This window comes from Dermacentor andersoni, chromosome 4 (genome assembly GCF_023375885.2).
Source record: "Dermacentor andersoni chromosome 4, qqDerAnde1_hic_scaffold, whole genome shotgun sequence".
NCBI lineage: Eukaryota > Metazoa > Arthropoda > Arachnida > Ixodida > Ixodidae > Dermacentor > Dermacentor andersoni.
In genome coordinates, this window is record NC_092817.1 from 49,678,493 (window position 1) to 49,703,731 (window position 25,239).

General features: G+C 42.2%; 2 protein-coding genes across 12 annotated transcripts in view; both read right to left on the reverse strand.

The window, feature by feature from the left end:
• Window positions 1-19: 19 nt before the first annotated feature.
• Window positions 20-16,347, reverse strand: Nf-YA (nuclear factor Y-box A). Of its 7 annotated transcripts, none has more exons than XM_055073718.2 (10): window positions 16,260-16,347; window positions 16,124-16,188; window positions 9,516-9,737; window positions 7,714-7,851; window positions 6,908-6,955; window positions 6,363-6,474; window positions 6,149-6,255; window positions 5,018-5,266; window positions 3,224-3,412; window positions 20-1,997 (listed from the first exon to the last, which is right to left on the reverse strand). In XM_055073718.2, exons 3-10 carry the CDS (start codon window positions 9,678-9,680, stop codon window positions 1,905-1,907), a joined length of 1,101 nt encoding a protein of 366 aa, XP_054929693.1. In that variant the 5' UTR covers window positions 9,681-9,737; window positions 16,124-16,188; window positions 16,260-16,347; the 3' UTR covers window positions 20-1,904. The 7 variants fall into 7 exon arrangements, with proteins under 7 accessions (XP_054929693.1, XP_054929694.1, XP_054929692.1 ...); XM_055073719.2 differs by having other exon boundaries at window positions 5,018-5,257; window positions 16,260-16,345; XM_055073717.2 differs by having other exon boundaries at window positions 3,215-3,412; window positions 5,018-5,257; window positions 16,260-16,345.
• Window positions 16,348-19,149: 2,802 nt separating this feature from the next.
• The window catches only part of LOC126537113 (cholinephosphotransferase 1-like), a 29,497-nt gene continuing 23,407 nt past the window's right edge, over window positions 19,150-25,239 (reverse strand). For all 5 annotated transcript variants that reach the window (XM_050184259.3, XM_055073713.2, XM_050184260.3 and 2 more), the window contains one exon: window positions 19,150-24,570. In XM_050184259.3, the coding sequence (XP_050040216.2) occupies window positions 24,271-24,570 (300 nt within the window). In that variant the 3' untranslated portion in view covers window positions 19,150-24,270. The remainder of the gene's footprint in view (window positions 24,571-25,239) is intronic.

Here is a 25,239-nt window from a genome sequence, read left to right on the forward strand (position 1 = left end):
GTGAAGTGCAACATACAACTTGGGAGTCGTCAATAAGAAATTTAATTGTAACAAGCACACATTTCAGGCTACTGCAACAGTACAACACAAAATTAAGAACAACTTGCTCGTCGTATGATCAGTAGAGGGAACATATTTCCATTCGTACAACTACAAAAGTGCATATGTTAGTTGGCATAGCATTTAACTCTAGACAACACAATGTGATGGCTAAAGCCACGCAATACGTATGCTGGCCAAATTTCGCTGAGCAGCTCTAACTGAAACCAGTGTGAAACACCTCAGGAGATGTACAATTTGCATGCTATTTCATTGCATTAAGTACCAGTTCTGTTGATAATGCGAACGAGTGGTATCAACAACACCTGGAAGCTTTCCTCCAGGAAGCTTTCCTCCAGAATGTAAATTGCCAATGCCATAAACAGATGACCACGGTGACATTTGAAACACTGCAGCAGACGTACAATTTGCATGGCCTTTCATTGCATTAAGTACCAGTTCTGTTGGTGATGTGAACATGTGGCATCAACAACTCCCGGAACCTTTCTTCCGGAAAATAAATTGCCAATGCCATTAACAAATGACCAAGGTGACTTAAACGACAGGCATTGCTGAAGTATATCTTCACTTGTGAAACAGTGTAAAACTCACCTCTCAACTCATTTCATTATATGTATATAAAAAAAGAAACAAAGCATACTGGCACTTGTTTAACTATTTCCCAGCGTATATGTACAAAGCTTGCATTAGCGTGTGCTTGCTTGCTTGAAATTAGGCACAGGCCTATATTTCACTACTAAAACAAATCACACAGGACAACACTTCAATTTCCATCCTCTCAATGGCATTTACCCATCGCGCCTTTTGCTTAAAAGGGCAACATCAAGCACTGAAAAGACAAGGTACATGGACCATACTAACCTGTCCGTAGAACTTGCAATAATTTTAGCCAGCGCAAACAAAATGCTGCTGTTATCAGAGCACAAACAATAAATGTGTGCACGACACGCATTGACTTTTCCAAGCAACTCATTAAAAACAAAACCCAGACTGTAGCATGCTTGCTTTCTTATTGAGAAGTTTATACATGCACGTTTACTGTCGCACACTTTCACACTTGTAAGCAAACGAGGTCTAACTCGGCAGCAATGGCGCTAGCGCGTAAGTGTGGTACCAAAATACCCAGCATTTCACACAACACGAAACTTTCAAGCTCTCTTGGCGCAGAATTCCATCGTTTCAACTAGATTTAGTGCTTCATTGATGTGATCGTAAAGTAGTTGTAGGCTCAGAGCACGAAACAATTGCAACAGGCAGAGCAAAGGTTCACGTGTTCAATAGAAAAGAAAAGTAGTACTTTAATTGTTTGTACATTTTCTGACCTTGCAAGTAATTTTTCAGTTCTTGAATTACAGCACACAAATACACTTCATCGGCAATCACAAATTTGGAATCTAACCTAAAAACACATTTTCACTAATGTGTTGGCATTGATATGTTTTATACTGCAACCCCGCATGCTGTACACACAAAACAAATCCACGACAGTTATCTCAGAAAATATAAAATTGTCGAGAAACAAACCATTACGTATAGTTCTATGATCGGCACAGAGGGAAACGGGAGGAGCACTTGCACTGCTAGACTTTCATCAACCGCCATGCACAGTCCAAGCAGACTATCATAAGCAGTTGTCGAGGTGTCAAACACACGCGTGGCAGCATCAAATGTCTTTCTTTCGTCGACAATGTCAGTAGCTTCTTTTTGAGATATGTACATATGGTTGCAATGCATTCTGAATGCCAGGTGTGGTGTCCTTTGTACAGATGCGAAGGTTGAGTGATGACGGTGATTATGATGATGATGACAAAGTTCTGATGATGGTTGCTGCTGGTCACCGGCTGTCAGTTTGAATCTCCACTCGCAACCATAAGTTCTGAGGGCATCACGTTGATGAGACCATTCTGCACAGTGAAGGTGTACTTTGACGATTGGTTCTGCAACAAGTGATGAAAGGCAGCCGATTAGTAACAGGTGGTAATAAGCAAAGCCAGCAAAAGGGCTCCTAAGAAATGCTTTTTGATGTCAATATGCAAAAAGCAGTTGACTTGTTGAACTACATACTGTATTAGTTGGTGATAAAATGTAATAAATGCCTATTTACATTTTTTAAATTTAAATAACTACTGTAGCCAATGTACCTTGTTAGCTCGTGTACTTTTACTGTTTGCAACACCTAGTTTTTAACAAATTTCAACATACACTGTACAAGCATTTTCGAAACTTGCTGACACTGACATCAACTTTGAAAACTAAATGTGTGTATTGAATGCAGCTACACACTGGCGCAATGAACCGTTGATAATATTTGCAATATAACGCAAAGAAAAAGATTTGTCTCCTTTCACTGTGACTTGCAAGTCAATTTTGCATCAGAGTTTCGATTTAACAAAGTGTTTATACCCTGCATGCAATAGGCATCCGAAGGAACTAAAAAAGACAGAACAGACTTCGTAATTAGTGCACATGTAGAAGGATCGACATTTGGGCGAGTTGGTACTGGTTGAACATCTTGGAGGGGCAGCGCAATAAGACGATGACAGAAGGCAGCGCTGTCCTGTGTGTTCCTGCCTTCTGTCATCGTCTTATTGCGCTGCCCCTTCAAGATGTTCAATTAATGCACATCTTTCTATCTGAAAATTTTGCTGACAAGTGGATGCAGAGTGAAATGCAGTGCTCTGTCTTTTGTTGCCTAGAGCCAAAGCTGTGCAGTCTCATTCCCATATTAGGAATGCATCCTAATTTGAAGCTTATCTATGCTTGACTTGATCTTAATGACGGCTGTCATGAACGTGGCGAAGGAAACGCAATGAGCGTCCTGGGCACATTCATGCCAGGCTTCATGTAGATCAAGTCAAGCATGTACTCCAAGTTAAGGTGCAACTTCTGAATAAAGGGGTATTCTTGCCACTTGTGAACGCTATCATCAAATCTTTTAATGCCAACATAGCTCTTTCCAGCAAAGGCCATCTCAGCACCATTACATTAAATTGCTGACACTCACTAGAAAGCACCTCCCTTTGACACCCACTTGAAAGGTCAGAAAAAAATAACGATCTGGTGTTCTAGATTCAAAGGTGTATAAACAGAGCTCCCATGCGGGTCCAGTATATGCATGCAAATAGCAAGCAATGAAAATGTCGTTTTGGCACACCTCGAGTACCTCAAGGGAGTGAAGCCCGTTAGAGACGTCATCGTGTTGTGAGGAGCCATCCACGGAGTTGTGGTTGCTGCCAGCATCACCAGGCGAGTTCTCTCCATGATCCTTGCGCGAGCTACCCGAATGAAATCGCCCACCCTCGCCGCGGATCCGGTTCATGGCGTGCCGGTGCCGCGACTCGTGTAGGTACTTCTGCAATATGCCAACATGCGACGAACTCGTGAGATTTATAAAGGTCAAGGCGCAAGTGCAAATTTGTACGTTTACAGGCTTCTGCAGAGCTGGCGACGTTTGTTATGCTTGTGCACATAAAACAAAACAAAGTGATCCTCAAAATAACTTGTCCTTAGTCAAGCTAACTGATACTTGGTGAAGGCACTGTAGCAAACACACATAGAGGACCGGACATCACAGGTGCTACGCTCAGAACTGATTTATTCCAATCATCTAGAAGACCAGAAAAAAAAAAGTATGTAATAGTGCCCATGCGTACACTTTCATCCTTGGAAAGAAAAAGATTTTAAAAAACTGAATGGCACTTCCAGACAGACAGGCAGACATGTCACTGAGGCAATGAGTTAGTGTTGTGAATGCAACAGCTGTGGCATCCAGTCTTGTGTGTGTGTGTGTTTTGTTTGTGCTAAAATAGCTTCACTAAAGCAGGCCTCGCATGCTAAGGGTGAGGAAAAGAAACAAGCTCAGTACGTGGCATGTGTTGAGGAAAAGCCTGTTTGTACATTCAGCATGTCAAAGAGCCAATGAGAAAAAACTCCCCTGCAACTTTCTCTACATAACTATGGCATTCTGTTGTGTAATTTTGAATGCACAAAGTCTGAACAGTTTAGATTATGTGTACCACTAATTCTGGGCGACTTTCTTTTGGTGGCGACACTTGCCATGCATGATTGCACTGACATATTGAAGAGATCACTTGTAAAGTAGTACTGAAAAATATACAATGGTAGAAATGAGAAGGTAAACGACGATAGTCGTCATACAGCAACTTTGAGGTGAGAATACCAGTTTAAAACAAGTAACGATAAGGTTGTTCGAAGCCAGAAGGACGAAGCTTAGACAAATTTATGTACTAACCATAATTTCCATGTCTAGGGAAGTCCTGCTATGGCGGCATGTGTAGACACTCTAGTGCTGGATTTCCCTTCCAGTAAATTTCGTAGGAAAATCCATCGAATTCACTGTGCAACCCCTGCCACAAAGGATGCCACAAGCTGTGATCCCTAGCAGGCTATGCTGAGGAGCACAAAGATCTTTCTTTAACCATGGCAAACTGGCTTTAACCTTTGAGATGATGAGGCGGGCAAGTGAGAATAAAATTATTCTACAACACAAGCCACGCTAAGAAAGCACCCCTCCCTTTAATACATTCAGTGGAAAAATCCAAAATGGCATTCCCCTCAATAGCACCTTGAACCCAAGTAAAGCGGGAAAGTGGCAACTACAGGAATCATGGTATGTATCAGCAGAGCAGGTATGCTGATGTGGTGAGTCGAGTCTATTATGCAGTCCCCTTCTTTCACAATCTTTGCATCAACTGAGTCATGTCTTGACATAAAACAAATGTTGCCATCTTTCTGAACAGGTGGTCTAACATATTTAAGATTGATTCAAAGTCTTCCTTTAGCACCCTTTCACTGCGATATGGCAACGTTGGACTATCACAACTCGCAGTGCAAGGACAAACATGGCTTTTTGGCAATAAATGAGCTTTCGTGCATCAATAAAGGTGAGGTGAACAGTTCTTTCCACGAGGGAACGATGGCCAACAGTAGCACTCACCCTCCGCTCCTTGGGTATGCGTCCTTCGGCTTCGAGTCGTGCCCTGGCTTGGCGTCGCTTAAGGATGCGATGGTACTGCTTGGCATTGACATACAGGGGCTCCTCTTCCACTACGTCGGCAGGAGCGGTCGTGGTGGTCGTGGTGGCTCCTGGCAGCGGGATGCGTTGTACTGCCTGCAGCGTTGCTGCCCCAGCATTCGCTGCCTGAGCTGCCGCCACGGCGTTATGGTTGGGCATCACCTGTTGGAACTTCGCTGGCGTCAGTGTCATTCACTACACCAGCTGCCACATGATGATCCTCAATAACATTCGGTGTTCCATAGCACTGGCTAGATGTGTTCTTTTCAGAAAGCCCATTTGCATTAATAAATGGCAGGTGAAATCATTTGTTGTGGGCAACATCAAAGACCAATCAAGACATATGACTGGGGGATTTAAACTAGCAAAGTATAAGGCTCGGTTTGAAGATTAATATGCAGGAAATTAAAGTAACGTCTCATTGTCTGGCAAAGGAACAAAAGCTTTAGATTTGCGGTCAGACTACTGAAGCAGTCACAGGAAACCCATGTCGCAAAATATCTCATGATCTGGTTGAAGCATGTTTGGCCCACACTCTGAAGCCGTGAACAGCAGCTTACCAATATTCTTGAAAAGTATATAATTAGTGCATTTAGTCAATACTAACTTACAAGGCTTATACTTGGGTGTTAGCTAAGAAACTTAAAAGGAATTAAGGACCATGTAAGATGTGATGGAACAGAAAATGGTATACAATGCAGTATGGGTTACAGAGCAAATGCAGATAGCTGATACAAATGCAAATAGCTGATACCCTAGTTGAGATTAAAAGGAAGAAGTGAAGTATGACAGGTCACGTATGCATTGCACAGAAAAGATGGCTCATGATCTATTTATTAGGAGTAATGAAATCAGTGCAACGGAAAGACAGTCAAAGGCAGGAAAGGTTTAGGTGGAGTGATGAAATTAAGAAATACACAGCACAGAAGTAATTAGAGCACCTTCATTTTCCCCTTAAAACAAACAATTGTGTATGCAATTTAACAGCAAGCTTGCAATGCCTTCTAGCATTAAGTCTGCAAGAAACTAAAACATCAGGCAAAAGCCACCCACCATGACAATGTTTCCTCCGCCCACAGAGGATGGCAGGGTTATGGTCTGTGGTGTTGCCTGTGCTGCCTGCACCATTTGTGGCGCACCCTGAGGAATCTGGATTATGCCTGAACACAGGAAAGAGAGATACAAATGAATTGGCAAGCTTCACACCCACACATTGCCACAACTGCACTTTGCAGCAAAGGCAGTGCCTGCCATGTGTTGTACACACCTCCAGGGCCCTGCACAAAGTTGGTGCCATCTACTGTGACAGGCTGGTACACGAGCGTTTGTCCATCTGATGTTTGCAGAATTTGGCCTTGCTGGGGTTGCTGGATAATGATCTGTTGGAAAGAAAAAAAAGAAATGAGTCTTTTACTACATAGACGTTAAATGTAATGGAAACTTGTTAAAATATGCAGGATTGCATCCTATTGTGCTTCCTGCACGACCGAGTTGGTGATACAGAGCCAGTCACAAATGGTTGCTTTGGTCGAAAAGCAGTTGTTTTGGGCGAGTTGCTCATTGTTTGATATTTCAGTCATGTTATTAGAATCGCAAAGCTGCCGAACCAATCAGCAGCACCAGTCGCGAGGTAGGGCGACGGGCAGGTCATGCTAGCCAGTGTGAACACGGTTGCTGCAAGCTGCAGCTTCGTTGCCAGTCGCAGTCCATTGAGCGACCTCTGTCAGTGTGAACATGCCATGAGAGCATGGCAGTCAAATATGTACCACACAAGAAACACACCAGGAGTCCACTGCTTTGTGGTGTACATACCTGCTGGCCCTGCTGGCCCTGGAGCTGGCTAATGGGGATCACTTGAAGCTGCAGAGAGGAGAAAGCAGAGAACTTCACTTAACATTTTTTTACAGTCACTTATCCATACAAGAGTGTCAAATTATTATTATTGTTGTTGTTTGTATGTGCGTGTGTGTGTGCGCTGGCACACATGACATCAAAAAAGATTCCCCTTTGTATTGACACTCTTGGTTCAGTACATTCAACGAATACCTGGAGGTCTTATTGTACAGTAGAGCATCGTGACAGAATAAATGCTGCCTTTTAACGGATGTCCACAGTGACCACAGGTATTACAAACTTGGTAGTTCTGACAACTGTGACCTGCCTAGCGCATGCCCTCTTTGGTTCTATTTAATTAGGACAAATATTCCCACATAGCAATCTAAAAATAGAAATCTCTCTTGAAGTAACTAAGCATTCAGGACAACACAGAACATTAAAGGACAACACATGGACTGCAGTCTTCATCAATTGCTTTCATGTGGGCTAACACACAGGACGATACACCACAGCAGTGATAGGGATCTACTGACATTACTGTCTCTATGGTGCTGACCCTGTCAACACACTTGACAACAACACATTATAGAAATAAAGCTAATAACAAGCATGCTGATCCCTAGGTTTGTGTCACCACATTCAGTCCTGGTCATTTCTTAGGCCTGTGCACATGAAGAGTTATGCTGCAAAAGTGGCTGGTCTAAAATAAACAAAATGTGCTGAAAGTTCAAACAAGTGGCATAATACACGGCACAATAACAGAAGCGCGAGTTGGCATATACCTGTGGTATCTGCTGGCCTGGCTGGCCTTGTATCTGAATGGCAGCAGTCTGGCCATTTGGCAATGTCTGCACCATGATCTGCTGGCCGCCTGCTTGCAGCAGCTGAGTCTGGCCATTGCCTTGGGAGACTTGGAGCACCTGGGCAGTGAAGAGCAATGTTTACTCATTAGGTGGCTTACACGTGCCAGTTGAGCATGGGTTTTAATAAACGATAATGATTCACACTGCCACATGGCTACAGGATAGGCAACATTTATTCTCAAGAAAAGTTAATGCTTTTATTTATTTGTTCCACTGCTAAACTTAGATTTATGTTTGAAGAAAAAGAAAACTGACTTATCCTGGCATCTGTTATTTCAGATCACTGTATTTTACTTTCGTTTAGCACTGATCAAATGTTTGCTTTTTTTTTTTTTTCATTGCTGTAGCTCAAGCATTGCTCATTACATGGGTCTGCAGGCTCATCAAGCTGCCTACTGGCAGTTTTTTTTCCGCTGTCCTTTATCTGTAATGTAAATGGTGGAAATAAAGATTTGATTTGATGTAATACTCTCACACTCACAAGTGAGCAAATTTTACACTACCAGCAACTTTGTTTCTCTCAGTATGGCCTTTACAGCAAAGGCCATACTGAGAGAAACAAAGTTGCTGGTAGTGTAATATTTGCTCACTTGTATGTTATCTGTCACTAGGAAAGCATATGGTGCGTAAACACAACAGTGCAATGTGAATTTCCACATGGCCACCTGTGTCACTGCAAAGATCATGTTGTACAGACAGTCTATAGTCATAAGATTGCGATGCACAAAAGTATCCAGATGGTGCTATTGGCTCCGACGCCATACAACGCCTTCGCAGTGCAGCCAAATGGCTGAATCACCTCAAGAGGAGAATGGGCTTGCTGTCCCAACTATTAACTATATAGGATAACATATTACGCATTGACAGTGTGATTGTACATCGAAGAAAGTATTCTCTCACATTACATGATCTACATGTTCCCTGCAGCACCAAAAAGGGGGAAACAAGAGTTTATGCATTATGAAGAGGGAGTTTTAACACATAAATGGTTATCTATCATAGATAAATGAGTACTTTTAAATATTAGCTACTCAGCACTGAAAGAAAGATGTTACCTCCAATATAAATGCATAATGAGCAGTTACAACCGTGAGATTTTCAGAAATAGTTCTAAAATATTCAAGGTCCTAAATAAAAAAATTTTTCCCCGACTAACTTTCTCTCTGAAATGTAAAAACATTCATTCAAATTGATCCAGCACTCCTTTCATAAAAGCATTTCTGTGTTTTACATATATCTGACGAGGACAACCAGAGTTGACCCCTAGCTATAGCCTCCTCTTAAACAGCAATCTATAATCTCACACCCTTAGTAGCTACAAATGTGAAAAATAAGTACAAGCTCCAAGCCTCGTCATAAGAAAATGACTGGGCTGCAAGCTTCGTTTCAGACTACACTGCACTAAACATTGAAGCATCAACATGAAAGTGTTGACATCTGCCACAACTCTTGAAAAGGAGCATTTCTGACAGGTGATACACATACGGATGAAAGCTGGAAAGCGTGTTAATGATAAAAGCATGCCTTGTTTGAATTGTAACTCAGTGCATGTTAAAGCGGTACTGACTATTAGATCAGAGAGCTAGAAAAATCGCGAGAACTGACAATAAGAAATCGCAGGGATGTTGAAGTACGACAGCGCAGGAAGTGTTGGTAGTGGGCCAATGTATGGTGCCTACCTCTGACATGTCTACAATTGCAAGCATCACTGGCACCCTCACCTGTGGCTGTGCAGTAGTGACATGGGCAATGGGCGTCCCCGAGAGGGACTGCATGACAGCCACCTGCTGCTGCTGCTGTTGGTCAGTGGCAGCCACAGCCAGAGGCTGCCCCTGCGAGGGGCTTGCCCCGACCGAGCTCACCACCTGGTACTGCTCCATCTGCATGCTTGCCCCCTCGGCCCGTCAAGCCAGGCTCCTGCCCTTCGTGCCCCACCTGTAGCACTGCAAGTTGGCAAACGTGGCGGCAACATCAATGTACATGCCTGCGGCTGTCACACATTCAGCTGTAGGCAAGAGGTTCCAGAAGTTGCGCCACACACCTAATTGGCATCAGTGGCACTAGATTTAGCGACTTTTTCGTCTATTTAGCAATTGGCAACATTTTAATGGCATGACATAACAATTTGCAACATCTTGGCGACCTTGAATTTGAAGTTGATTTGGAAATGGCTTTCAGTACGCACTTTTCTATTAAAAAACTACAAGAAAGCAGCCCAAATTGACCTTATCGCACATGATATTCACGACCATGATTAAGCAACAGTTCTCTTCTCATTGGAGGTGTCCACATGTGCTTCAGTTTCACAGCACGCTGGTCTGAACAGGTTTCACAATATGAGTCTTCTCATTTCGTTTTCTTGAAGAATCTTAGTGCTGCATGCTTGATAGTTTCAATAAATATGCTCAAGGTGAACATTCGCAACAGTAGCAGTAAAAAATAACCAGAACTAATTGCAAAAACGTGTATTGTGAGATTTAAAATGCAGCAGATGCATAATCGGACAGATTGACTATAGAAAGGCCTGCATGCCAGAGTGGCTGGGCTGATCCATTCGAATCTGAATGTAGCGCTTCAGTTTCTCACAACTTTCGGACAAATCAGTACTGCATGATGCTTTCAAGTGGCTCAAGAGGTAGAGGCTTCGTATTCGGCCTAAATAAAGATCACACAATTGTCATCACAGTGTTAAAAACATAAGACTAAAGGCATGTCAAAAAGATCTTGTTCTCTTTTGTAGAGCACATGAACTATAAAATTGGCTAAGATTATGTGGCCCAAGCAGCCGAGTTTTTGTGCTAAGAAATTAGATTACCCATGTTTCTTGTTTCTTTTTTGTCCTAGATGTGTAACCTTACAATATGATGGTAAACATAACATTCCAGCTTCTTTCATCTGTTGTTGTGTAGATATATTAGTCAATTAACACCCCTATACACCTTGCCCGTAAACTTGTTGCTTATTCCTCACCTCCACAGACACTACTTGAAATGAGTTGGCAGATAATTAGCACAATGTTAGCTGATGTTATAGTGTTTCAAAATGCCTGCGTAACTTCAAATTCACTCGACAGCTTTAGCAAACATTTGGAGACCTTGAGCAACATTTAGCAGAAATTTCATGCCTTTTTTGTCTAGGTATAGTGACACACGCCAAAAAGATACGGCGACAGTGATTGGCATGCATACAATTATCAAACATTTACAGACCATGGGATTCGAGAAAACAATAAATTTTCTAGCAGTTTGTGACCATAGCCAGCAAAAAACATACATTGATTGCATATATTAGTACAGCTTGGAAATCCAAATCCCAGGCTGCAGAAATATTTAGCCTTGTCTCTCAGATTCCACAGTCCATAAATATTTGGTGCCAACAGTACAGTGTGGCCCAGTATTAAAAGAAACATTCTAACTTGCACTGTACCGGCACTCTAGCTGCAAGTGCCAGCTGAAGCTATGCTAATGCACTTACACAAGTCTGCACAAAGGTGCCATCCTCACAAAACCACCCTGTCATCTGCTATAAAGCCGGGCAATTGTTCACTTGCCAGAGGAAAGAATTTGCGTGTCCTCAATAACTGCACCGTACAACAAGACGTTCATATTTATCTTGTTGCCAAAAGCAGCTGCACATACTGTGTGCTGCACCACAATACAGATACATATAGGTGGCTTGTGGTCTGCACTTTGGAAGGAGTGAATGGCAGGTTTGGATGAAGCACCCAATTATAATCTATTTGTGATATTAGCATGATTAAACTTGTTTGCTGATGGCTGCCCTGGTCCCCATTTCACTCACCAAGGCATCAGCAAGACATGCCTGTTGCAATGTGAATTCACTTAAAGGCACACACAAGGCAAGCACTGGGCTGAAACAGCAGAGGCTGCCCATAGATGCCAACAGATAACATGAAGTCCAAGAAAAGCCTGGCTTACAGCTTTTAAAGAAGGACTGAGACAAAATTTCAAATCTGAAGTGTTTCTGTTAACCAGTTTCTATAGGTGCCAGCACTACTGGTATTGTACATTCTATTAACTCCGGTTAGTTCAACATGACCTGACTCAAAATGACTTTTAATCTGACCATGTTGATGTGTTCCAGAAGGCATCCATTCATGCTAAACATTTCTCATTCAGATTGCGTTATACGACAGATACAGCATGTCTGTGAGGGTTCAAAGAAAGAAGCAGCAATGCCTTTTTGTATGCACCAGATCTTTATAAATTGTCTGTGACAGATAACATAATTCTGACTCCGTAGTGGGATTACTTGGCTAGGCACACCATCTTGAATAAGGAATAGCAAGGTTAAATTAGCTAAATAAACGTGTACTTCAGACGATCAAGGCACACCCATATTGAGGAACCGTGAAATTAGCACCATTTAACACATTGACATTCCACCTATATATTTTCCACAACACACTCTTACAGCCTGCAGGATAGCTACACGGAACAGCAATGCAATTCACTGCGAGTTTCTAGGAAAGATATATTGAGGCTGGCAATGGTCTCTTGAGTCTAGACACCTATAATTGAACATGCCTTCAGCATGACTGGCTTGCACTACACAAATGCAACATGTCTACTGAAGCAATAAACATTAAATTTAATTGGTACCTTCTACCACATTTCCATTATTAAAAAAAATAAATATCTGATGAAGTTAGAAGAAATATAAAAGTTTCACAGTAGTTTGTGAGCAGTTCGACTATACTTCGCATTTTAACATGCGTTGTACAGCTGTCTGTTCACAGGTACTTGGGGTTACACTGTTATTTTAATTTAATTAATAATTCAAATATCGAGCTTTGGAATTTCTTTACAAGATCGTATTTCGTGCTCTATTTGCATTGTATTGTGTAGTTCCATTTCAAACTTTGTGTAGCGTTCCAACCCACTCTGTAACAGCTGAAGAGCCAACAGTGTTGTATGTAATATGCAAACCACCACTGATGACTACATTTCATTAACATTTTAAAGCGATAGTGTTAAGGACCCCATGGCGCAGAAAATCTGGTATCGGCGCAGTTGTCCATGAGCAAAAATTTCCATATATATTTAGGTACATGTATATGCCGCGCCTTGCTATGTGACATGCAATATATGTGGGTTATATTGCCACACCATTCTATCACTGAAGTTGCTCATACCTTGTCTTACATTCTTGACAATTTTATTTCTCCTCAGAATGTTGAGAATGACAGCGCACTAACAAATGTCATGAAACAAAACGCTAACAGCACATGCCTTTTATGTTAAATCTTCTCAGACTTATATATTAAAAGTGCGAGAAATTAACAGAAACCTGAAAATGATGCAATTTTTTTGCCGCAGCTGTGCACTACCTCAGGGATCGGCACACGCAAGAGGCCGTACTTCTACCAGAAAGCTCGCCACCAGCATTGCCCGGCAAACATTATGGTTACATAAGCTGCAGTTACCGGGAGGCATGAGAAGCAGTCGGGGAACTTTGAATGCTATCGCATTCCGCTCTTAAAGCAGAGCTTAAGCGTCCTCCAATTTTCTTCTGTCTGTAAAAAATATTTACTTTTGCTTATAGGTAGTGACTGTGCAGAGCAGATAGAATCACCTAATGTTTTACTTGAAAGGCTGATCATTAGACTAACCGCAGCTGAAAGTGGAAAGTAAGAGCAAGCTCTTAGTGTAACCATATAAAAGAAATTTTTCACTTCCAGTTAACATTTCCAATAAACAATAAATTTTTTTCAAATAATCATTGCACATTTATTTTATGCATCTAAGAAAAAAAGCATTATTCTATATGCAAATCTGACTTACCTTGTTTATAATGCCAGCTAGACTATTAAAGTTATGTAATATTGTTATTGCACCTCATTTATTATGCAGCCTTACCATACTGTCAGTCAACTCTGAGGTAATTCATTATTGCGGTAACGTTTAAGTGCATGTGCATTCATTAATCTGCTTAATTCAAACAGACTATATTGATAACTTAAACTTCTCAGCTCAACCCCCCCCCCAAAAAAAATAAAAATAAAAACATTGTAGCTTTCATGGCCTAAGGAGGGAGGTAGAGGTCTACGGTGGCTGCAGGCCACCACAGACCATTTGCCTACATGCATGCCAGGTAGGCAAATGATGGCAGCCGCTTTCGATGAGTGATATGCAAAAACACTTGTACTTAAATTAGGTACACGTTAAAGAAGCCCAAGTAGTCAAAATTAATCCAGAGCCTCCCACCACGGCATGCCCCATAACCAGATGATGGTTTTTAACATTTAAAATAAAACCCCAGAATTTGATTTGACTTTAAATAAAGGTGTTCACAGAAAATTTTATTTTGAAAATAGCATGCTCACAAGGTAATTAACTACACAGAGCTTTATAATGCAGGTCATTACAAAGGCCTGCCTGGCAATGTTTGCTTTTAGTCCTGATGACATTGGACATGTCATTCTCCAAATGGGAGTTGTGAATTTCAGCATTATACTTATTTTTGCATATTTCAAAACCGGCCATTATAAACTAATAAGTGTGGTCTCCACAAGTCTGGCTTAATGTAAATCGAACGCCTTATGTTTAAAGTCACAGCTGGAATTCACATTTTGTAAACACTTATAGAACAATAAAAATGCTACTTTCTGCTTGATTGATCGGCTCGTTTGCTTCATGCCTTACAGCTCCGCTAGGAACATCGTCACGTGTAGGCCTCTTGCGAGCGTATCACTTTCACAAGCAGCTACAAATATGTTTGAAAAGGTCAACAGGTATTGTTTACAGCAAAAGTTAAAGCCGGCGCCGCCACGTATTAACACACAAGTGCATCGATGGAGCCTGTTCATGCATTGAAGTGCACACTTCCAAAGTGTGCTCCAAAGCAAGATCGTGTTTTTGAAGCTACGTGACTCATGCAACGATGGTCTGGAAAACGCGGCGTGCGGTACACAAAGTCACGTGAGCTCGCTCCACGCAGACACGCGCTCGTGCCACTGCTCGCGCGTTCTTCCACAGCTGGCTACGATGACAATCATCATGCCAAAAAAAAAATGCAACGGTAAGTAAGATAAGAGTTAATTTAGGCACTCGAACCCTCGAGCTTATGTGGAAGTCGAAACCACGACCTTTGGTGCGAGAAACACGTAATAAGTAACAACGTATTCGAATGAGATCGTCAACTAATGTAGTTAATGTCTCTTGAGTGCGCAGGCCTTCATCTCCACCCTCTTTGGCGTATGCTAAAGGTTTTCTTCTTTTTTTTTTGCACTCCTAAGCTTGCAAATCTGTATTAACCACTCATAACAAATGTTTCAGGCCACGTGTCGGCCGGGCCGTGATGTGCTTTTCACAGTACTCCGTTAAAACGTTCCAAAGCTTTATTGGTGGAAGTGCACAGCGGACTGGAGAACCACGAACGTATCGCGCGTCAATTCTATCACGAACACCAACAGGAACCCCGAAAACTATAGGAACATGTGAGCGATTAGCTCCCAAAACGCCGAATGCCAGTGGTAAGACAGCGCAAGAAAATTCCAATGCAGGAAACCAACCTACCTAAATGTGAATGCAAATTCAGGTTGAGATTCTTTCCTAGCGGATTACTAGCCACTACGCCGAGGAAACATTTTGCATTAACGAACGCACTGCACACCTATTTACACCACGCCGCGACTTTCGCTCAATGCACAGCTGCGGCGGAAAGGTTATTTACGACATAACGGAACAAGCATTGCGCGTCTCCTCTCCGAGACGGGTCACTTTTTTTTTTTCAATTGTGCCATGACCAACCAATGATGCTGATCACAGTCATTTTGCTGTTTTGCCTGCCAAAATAACGCATCAGCAACGGACCTTCTTTCTTAACGCACGGGCAAGGTGAACGACTGCTAGGCGGCTCGAATACTTGGTTGCCACGAAGCGAAAATATCCCGGGCAAGGTAGGCCTAACGACATGCAAATGGATAAAAATCTCGCCACACGACGACGCGCAATTTAGCTGATAACCTTTTTTTTTACGAACACTGTAACACACGTCGCACGCTCGCGGCTATTTACAATCGACGAATGTTAACATACGCGCGTTTAAGGTAGCGCACGATCATCCACACACGCAAAAGTGGCTTGCACGAAAATGTTTGCGGAAAGTGAGCGCTTCGCATGCTTTGTCTCGCAGGGGAAAACAACGCGAGAACGCCATTGCCTCGAGAGTCGAAACCACACGAGCATTCCTCGGGTCAAAATACTGAAGTTCACACGTGAAAACAGGGACCACAACGCAAACACCGCGCCAGCGAATCCCGAGCGAAGCACCCGCGGTCTAAATCGAAGATAATTTGCCAACTTACATTCGTAGAAGCGCACTGGTTCAGCGGGAGGTTCTCTTGATTGGCTCCGGTTGACTATGGAAAACCTGCGCCAATGGACAACGAAATCATTCGTCATAAAAACAAGAAGCTTCGTCTTTATTGGCGACCAACCTACCGGCTTCTTTCGCATGCAGACGACGCATGGAAATATTTATGTCATAAAAATAAAGCGTTAAGCACAGTATGGAACGTCTAAAGGCCAAATAAATAAGCTTTAGACTGGTCTTGCGCTCGTTTGATAGGGGTGACCACAGCCCGAGAACAGCCAAGATGGCGCCGCGCGCGGCTAGTAATGCGAATACGATCCTTGGTTACGATAAGCGCGGTAGCGATATGATTCCTTGTTCTTTGTGGCTTTTTTTTTTTTAACCTTTTATTTTGCAACTGAGTACTTAGATGCACATTGTGTCGCATAGAGCAGGATGCAGCAGATGCCGTCAGGCCCCGCACACTCTCAAGTTCAACAAATGGCCACAGAGGGCGAAAAATCAATCGAGGCGCGTTTCAGCGTAAGCGCGCAAGTGGAGCTACTGTAATTTGGTCGACTACTTTAATTTGTGCTTTCTCTGCTAGGGGCGCTGAACATGCTGAATTTTTTAATTTACACAAACCATTGACATAAACAATCGAGGTGTCTAAGGATGCTTTTTTACCTCAGGCAAATAGGCAGTTGACTTTTTTAAAAATTTGATTGTTGAAGCTGCTTTTTAGTCATAGCGTCAAGGTTTTTGTGCTCGATTAACCACCGACAGCCGACAGCCTATTGGTATCGATGTGTTTCCTGGCCGTTGGCGTTCGAATACTACGGCGGTAAAACATTTTCGAAAGCATGCTGGTTTCGTCTGCGAGTCATTACATAGACTTGCTGTAAAAAGGTCTACTCTTGGCAAAGAATAGTGCCTCATTTTGTTTAGGCGTTGATTATCATAATGAATGCGGCGGAGGTTGAGGGAGTACGCTTGAAGGTACGTTTTTATGCCGTTGATCTCCATAACACCGCTAGTACGCAAACCGATGTCACAGAACACCCGATGCATCATTGTGTGTTCTCCGTCATCGCTTGTTTGCTGTATGCCTACTAATTCTTCATTTCTTCAAGTGTTGTATCCTCCTTTTGTCCTTGCTCTCTTGTGCTTCACTTACAGTATGTCGTTCCGTCAGCTGTAATGCGCATTTGCAAAACCAATACGTTTGATGAGACGCAGTGGTTATCATAATTTCACTACACGTGTATTAAGCTGGCACATATGGTTCAGATACAGATACCTGTATGCGAACTTGCACGACGTTGATGCGGAGATTAGGATAATTATGACACCCGTAAGGAAGAGGCAGCTGACGGCCGTATAAGCGGTTGCGTTCTTTCCGCCAAACTACCCGGCCTGGTAGTGCTGTAAGGATGCTGTATAAAAGTGACACGCGGTGACAGGGAAATTATTATACTTAGCAGCCGACCGTACGTTTTGTAGCTTAGGTCTTCTTTCTTGTGCGTTTGTGCTACCCTTATTAATGAGCCATTTCTTGGCTATGTAACCGCGTTTGTGTGGATGCGTAGACGTGTGCTTTTTGTTGTACTTGTAAAATGCAAATAAAATATTTTCAGGCTTACTCAATCTTTGGTGTCGTGTGCGTTTATTCCAGTCGAGGCCATCGTGCCATCTGGAAACCGCATTCTGTCAGTAGCCCTACACGAAATGCAACAGCTGGAGCGCGGCGGCACAATTTAACTCAGGGTAACGGCGGCGTAATAAACGAAAAACCGCTCGGGATAAAAGTCAGGTTAGAGTGTGCCTTAACTCGATATGACTCAGCGCTACATGTATTCTGCTGCGCCTCGATCGTGCTCCCGCCAGTTTGGTTGCTGTGTGGCAAACGTAGCGCCTATATGTAGGCGCTACGTTTGCCACACAGCAACCAAACCAGAACCAAACTGGCGGGAGCACGATCGAGGCGCAGCAGCCAGGAACCCAGTAAAGCAACAGAACACCTGGTAAAGCGTGTGCAAAACCCCGTTTCCGTTTCCTGTTGTACAGCGCCACCTGTGGTCGCATACTTTAGTTCACGACGCCACCGCTATGCTTATTTCCGTAGCACTGTGGAAGGTACAGTTTCCCTTCTCTAAGTTTGTATAGGTGTTCTGTGATGCCGTCTTCAACAAGTTGCATGATTTGATTCTCCACGACCATTTGCGAAGTCAGATTCCGAACTTCCTTCTGCGGCCAACGTGATGAAGAAAATTAGGCATAATCTGCCGCACTAGTTCGTTTCAATCGGGCAACAAAATTGCTTCTGGTGCTATGCAGGCAAACATGTAGTCCTCCATGCACTTGCTGTGCGGAAGTAATTTCTTTCCGTTTGCCTCAACGGCACTGGCCAACTCTTGACTTAGTAGTGGGACGAAATTTCTTTTTAACTGTCCTTTATCCTTTCGCCCTTCATCATTGGCTTGTACGACGCCGTTATCTCGAGAGCCAGCCACTCGCTATGACAGATAATATAATCAAAATCGAAGGGAATTGCATCGAAATACGAACCAAAATACGGTAAGCGACCGCTTGCCAGAACGCAGAACGATATGCAGGAAGTTCACCGTCGCGATTTTGTAAAGCTGCCGTAGCCCCCAGTACACGTGCGCGTTGTACTTGCGATATTATTGCGTTAGCGTTGAGAAAGACTGCAAGCTTTATAAGTCCGTGCAGTGCAGTACTGGGGCGAACTTTAAAGATGCTCAAGCAAAGTTACCGTTGCCTTTCACGAAAAGGTTGTCGCTACCAGCTAGTCACCAGAAAAAGACCAACCTGCAGGTCGTCATATGTATTCCCAATTAGTAATGCGAGCTAGAATACGTGTAGGGTGTTCTCTTAAGTTTGACCCATGCTGTACACCTTTGCGTGCACTATGTAGCATGTCAAGAACATAGGTCTATGTTGCAATAAAACGGGCACGTGGACCCACTGTCTTCGCAGTAGTAGTTTGCGCATTGCTGAGTAAACAAACGGGGCAAGTAACAGTCGTACTGTTTTATTCAAAACGGCACATAACAAGTACATCACACTCTTATGCACTGCCTTTCCTTCTTCCCTTCTCTCTCTATGCACTTCTGATAAATCATCATTATAAAACTAAGAAAAAGCACAGCAGCGCTTTACAGCACTGTGTCAAGCCAAGAGCAGTACACTACACCGTTTGTACATAATATGCAATGAAAGAATACAGTAAGAAAAAGGGGAAAATGTTTTTATATCTTCATGAAGTGACATGTGCAAAAATGTAAAATATTTGTTCAGCATCTATCACCACATCATACTCTCGCCTGCACACTGTTCCTGAATAAGCTTATTAATGGTGCACCCTGATCTTGATCTGAAGCTTGAGCATTTTTTGTCAATTTCTCAATTTGGTTTGTTAATGAAACTTATTGCAATGAAATTTTGTGCGTGGCAAATGCTGGAAGAAGTAACACCATGCTCAAGAGAGACTGAGTTCATGTCCTGTACTAATGACACTTCGTAGATTGTGCGAAGAGACTGGAGAATTTCAGCGTAGACATATGTATACCAGTGGATGCAGATGAGAGTAGCAGTGCCGGCAGTGACACCTTGTGGCACTGTTTCGAAAACATCCAGAACTTATTTGGGATAACTAGCTAGCTGTATTCCGTTTTTCTGCTGGCATATGTGCAATCACCAGATGGGTACTTTTGTATACACCTTCAACCTTGAAGAAACAGCTTTGGGGAACAAGAATGTTTCTAGAATGTTGTGGCTAGTGATAGCATAGCATCCAAAGATATTGCCATTAGTGCTGCCCCACATCTTCTGCCATTACAGTATGTCTAAGCTCTCGCACCTCTATTATGCTATATATTTCTAATAAATGTAAATATTTCGCCCCTGATATGCTTGCACAGCACATTAAGGCATACTGTAAGTAGAAATTAAGCATGTGCACACTATCATCTGAAGTATTGCTGCACTACCTTTGCCTGCAACTTGTGCATTGAGAAAGCAAGCCACGCTCAGGTACTCTCAAAATCACCAGTCATTATCACTTGGGACTAAGCATGTTGCAGCAAGAGTTGATATTAAAGTTCAGTAGGACTAGCTCTAACACACACCTTGGCACTTCCTGCTGCCAAATATAAGCAGCCTCCATCTTTATTCACAGCATATTGACAAAGACGACAAGAGGCGACAAACAACCAAAATGAGCAACGTGCACAATGAAGACCTAAAAAGTTAAGTATGAAAAACTCGCTTAAAACAGGTAGACACAAAAGTTAAAACCTTGAGTAAAATAAAACTGGAAAAGAAGCGAGCTAAAAAAGTCAAGCAACAGAAACCATCCAAATGCTGATTAGAAAAGAAGCTGCAACGACCACAATGTAATGTTGAAGGCAGCACAGAGTACATGATTTCATTTGATTGTTTTGGTCATTCACCCTACTTTGAATTGCGCACGAGTGCAGAACACAAACAAAATGTACAAAAATATATTGCTATAACTAATTCAGAAAAATAAAATTAAGCTGCAAGGACCTCTTTATGCCCCTCATCTTACAGCATTCAAGAGAATCATTCCTTTAGACTACACTATTTGCACTAATAAAATGCTCTGTGGCTCCTGTTAAAGTTTTATTATAATAATAAACTACAGCCTCACCATAGCCGCATTTGTCTGTTTGGAACTAAACTTAATGCAGCACACACCTGCAAAAAGATGCACCAGACTAAAAGAAGAAAGTCTTGGTGACCTTCACAGACAAAATAAAACAAAACTGGCTCTCAACAACCAGACCAGAGCGTGTTGGTTCCAATAAAAATTTTTGACATGAAACTAATACAATCTGTAGCAACTTCATGCAAAGGGCACGCTACTCTATGCTGCCACAGCATACTGCTGTCTAGCAAATGCAACTAAGCTGTTTCCATAACAACCCTAAATTGTCTTGTCAGCAATGTTCAAAAGTTTCGGCCAAACCTCACCGCATGTAAGCACGTGCCTTGCCACACAATTGCCAACAACTTTTGCCGCACATCGCATACTTGCATCACAGGCACAAACCACAGCCCATTTGATTACTTCCCCAACTTTGGCTTCCATCACATGCCATGCATAAGGTCTCGCATATGCCATACACACATCACATATCACATCCCATACCAGCAAAGTCAATACGGGTTCACACTAAAAGGTTACCAAAGGCAAACATTCTGTTAAATATATTGATCAACAAGACAGAATATCTCATCATTTCTTTTATACCAAGAGACAACTTAGTTGACGCAAAAGAAATCCGAGCATGTCACCGGGGAAAACAGCAAATGCATCGCAATGTCGAAAATCATGCTCTGCTGAGTAATACTACCTCGGTGATTCACGGGAGGGTGCCAAATTCGTGCAAGCAGTACCAGCAGAGCAGTACTGAGAAACATCAGCAAATTTTTCCAAAGGGAAGTTTTACAAAGTTAGCCAGACTTAGATTTTCTTTAATGGTGAAATGAAATGTAGTTATCGTATAGTTACAAATTACCAGCAGTTGACAACTATTTACCATACATGAGGACACCACCAGGAAGGAGCTAGTGTATTTCGCAATAGTGCTGTACAATATTAATGCTGGCATTTCAAAATCTGAAGCCACATTTTTGCAATGATTCTGCCAACCTTGCCCTACATTTACATCACTTTCTAACTTGGTAACATTGGATATTCTAGAGAAGCAATCACCGGGTTGGCTTGACATGCTTTGCTTTTGATACCCCTTTAGCAGACTGCTTTGGTGCAATAAGCAGGTAGCCTCCCGAAGCTGCACTGAAGCACTGGCAAACATTGGAACAGAAAATCAAAAGTGAAATGTACATGCACATACAGTTGGCAAACACCTCACAAATATATGCTGCTATTCCCGTGGTAACAAAGCACATAATTCTAATAATGTTAACAACACTATAGAGTCACACACATCAACATGACTTTGATTTGCTCAACAGAAGAGTTCTTGAAGGCAGTGAGTTCCAAAACAGTAGCACAATAAATACTTGCATCACATACCATTATGACACCATCATCTTGCTGCTTTGTACACAAAAAGCTTTTTATTTTTTCAAAAGACCAGCTCCCCAGCTGAGAAACAATTTGTGAAAAGCAAAAGCTTTAAAAATGAAACTTAATAATGACAACATCGGTGTGCGCATGAGTGCATTACCATATCAGGCAGCCTGCCTGTTCTCTTGCAAAATTTAACAAGGTAGTGAAACAAATGCCATTGGTGGCACATGGTTAGTCGTCAATGTAAACAACAGGTCAAAGCAGGGAAGAAGTTTGGGCGTGTTGGTGGGATACATTCAGACTGTGATACATAGCGCAAAAAATGACACAGGGACAAGCGCTCGTCCTGTGTACTGCTTGTCCCTGTGTCATTTTTTGCGCTATGTATCCCAGTCTGAACAGGTCAAAGACCTGATAATCAATATCTAATGTGCACACACTTAGCAGATGGCAAAAGCATGTGGCTGCTCTACCTTAAATTCCACTTCACTGCAGTTGGCAATCTGTTGCGTTTCATGTTGTTTCCATAGAATTTCAAGACCTCCTAAAGAATAAACAAACAAATAAAGGGGGGACGCCGACTACAACAAAGTTTGTAGGATTAATGTTTCAGCTCTCACACGGAAACCTTTCTCACAAATAGTAATCCAAGTAACTTTTGTGGTTGATCTTTATAAAACGAACCTCCCCAATCAGACAGGATTCCATCATCCACTCACATTCATCTAAGCTGCTGTAGAAGCAATCTCTGGCCCTATATCCTTCCTCAATCAACCACAGTTATGCACTAGCTAGATTTTAGTTACAATCGAACAATTCTCTGTTGGTAGCATTCAGTGCGTGAATAACATGCAAGCCTAGTCATTTGTTTAAGTAGAGAACATTACTGACTGCCGAACAACTTTTCCGATGTGAACTATTCTCCACTATATTAAGCAACTGGCCTTGGCTTGTACACTTCACTCAGAAAGTCTGAAGAATGCACAAATAAAGCCTCTTGATGAAAAAAAAATTGCCTTAGAATATTCTGCATGCTTATAACAACGGTTCAACAATGCATCACTTTATGTGGATGATATTGGTGGTGCTGTCTGGGGCAGCAAACAATTTGATGCTTTTCCCTTCTAACACAAGGGAGGGCTAAACTTTCATTCTATTTAACCTTCTTTTTATTTTTATATCTCTAAAATCCTCATTGCATGCTTCATCTTTAGGTAACAATCAAGTGGTCAAAAACTCGCACCTCCACAAACAACCAGAACACACAGGAAACAAGTGTAAATAAACTTTTTTTCATCTCTCTATGAGATGTTTCTTTCCACAAAAACAAGCCTTGATGCTGCATTTCTGCAACAGCGGTTTCTCATCATGGAAGCTTTCTCTACTCTTCCAATTTTGCCTCAGTTAAGTATTATGACCAGTTCTAAAATTAAGGCAAATGATTAAAAACTGCTAGCTGCAGTTTAACCAGGGTTGGCTGGACAAATTGATTGCAATTATACCATAAATTGCGCATCTGCCCTTTCAAACACTTCATTCAAATGAGTTGAAATGTAGATGAAATGAGACTTCATTTAAATGAGTTATATATTAACTTTCCTTCCTCTCTTCCGCTTTCCATCATTAATGTTTGCAGATACGGCATCGCATCCAATCTCCTGTTTTAAAGTATTTCCCAAGTTTTCCCTTTTGTGCGTGAATAAGACTACAGATTCATTATCGTAACTATTTACATAAGTGCCACAATATTAAGTGTTCAAGCCTGGCACAAGCAACCATTCTCATATAATTCCTTGCTTCAGCAAAATTAAACTTCTGCACATCCCCTTGGCACAACTCACCAGTCTGTTGCATTCAACCGAAGCAGTCATTGTTCATATCCAGGGACGGTATAATGCAAGGATTCTTTTCACTCAATTCTATTCATAATCATCTACCGCTCATGACCGGCCCACCCCAGTGATATACTGGAGGATGCCAGTGACAAAAAATCAAAAAGGACTAGCACTCAAATAGAATCGTTACATTATTCCCACACATATCTCGGCATCATCTTCTGCACACTATGGCCACTTTCAGTTGAGGCACTCCTTCCCCATGCAACGACCAAGATGCTTTCGTAGCCTCAGCTTGCCACTCTTCTGCTTTGTGCTAGTGGATGACGCTGCCCCAACACTGGCAGACGATGCTTCAGCACATGCCTTCTTAAGCAGCTCATCATTGTTGAGGCCCGTCAGGTACACGCCGTTATTGCCATTACGACATCGTGGGTCTCCAACAGGGTACTTGAGAGAAAATATCCACACGTCCAGTGCATCCCGCATGTCCCAGCTAGCGTAGGTGAAGTAACGAGCAAAGTCCATCACACTGTACACCTGCAGGTAGAGATGAAAAAACAAAAGAAGTCCTTCCATATAGCATTAAAAAAATATACACTGTCTGTGATTTCATGTTTGCCATTCCAGAATTTGCACATTTGCACAAAATGAACAAACACAGTAGACTTCTGTTAATTTGACTCTGGTTAATTCAATCCCAACTGAAGGGCCCGGCCAGCGCCTATTCATTTCTACGAGCCTAGAGTTTCATTATTTCAATCCTAAAATTACCCTTCACCAGATCATTTGAACATTACCAGTCAGCACGCATCTGCCTGACCCCTACGATGACCCTAACGGTGACCTCTTTAGTGGCAGCGTCTGTCTCAGCGGTGCTTGGGGGCAGTGAATGCATTGAACATTGACACGTCAATCTGCTGTTGAAAACACCTATTTTCAGCCTGCCTTAAGAATATTTTTAAACAATAACCACTGCGCACAATGTCTCATTACAGTTTTACCTAATTCTAATGTGTGCCTTTGTTTCTCAAAAAAAAAAATAAAAATTGGCCGAAAACTGCTTGCGCATTGCTATTGGACACAAAACCAAGGTCAACCTAACGGAAGTCAACTGTGGAGTAGGCCAGAGTTTCCTTTTGGCGTGAGCAGAAGAGACTGTCAAGTATTTAAATTCTGGAGTTTTACGTGCCAAAACCCCAATTTGAT

Bases quoted from the DNA above. Each gene is read 5' to 3' on its own strand.
- Nf-YA (XM_055073715.2), bottom strand. From the start codon at position 9,680: ATGCAGATGGAGCAGTACCAGGTGGTGAGCTCGGTCGGGGCAAGCCCC. The intron at 6,956-7,713 runs GTATATGCCAAC...TCCTCTCTGCAG, and splicing joins CAGGCCAGCAGATACCACAG to CTTCAAGTGATCCCCATTAG. The intron at 6,475-6,907 runs GTATGTACACCA...TCTTTCCAACAG, and splicing joins AGGGCCAGCAGGGCCAGCAG to ATCATTATCCAGCAACCCCA.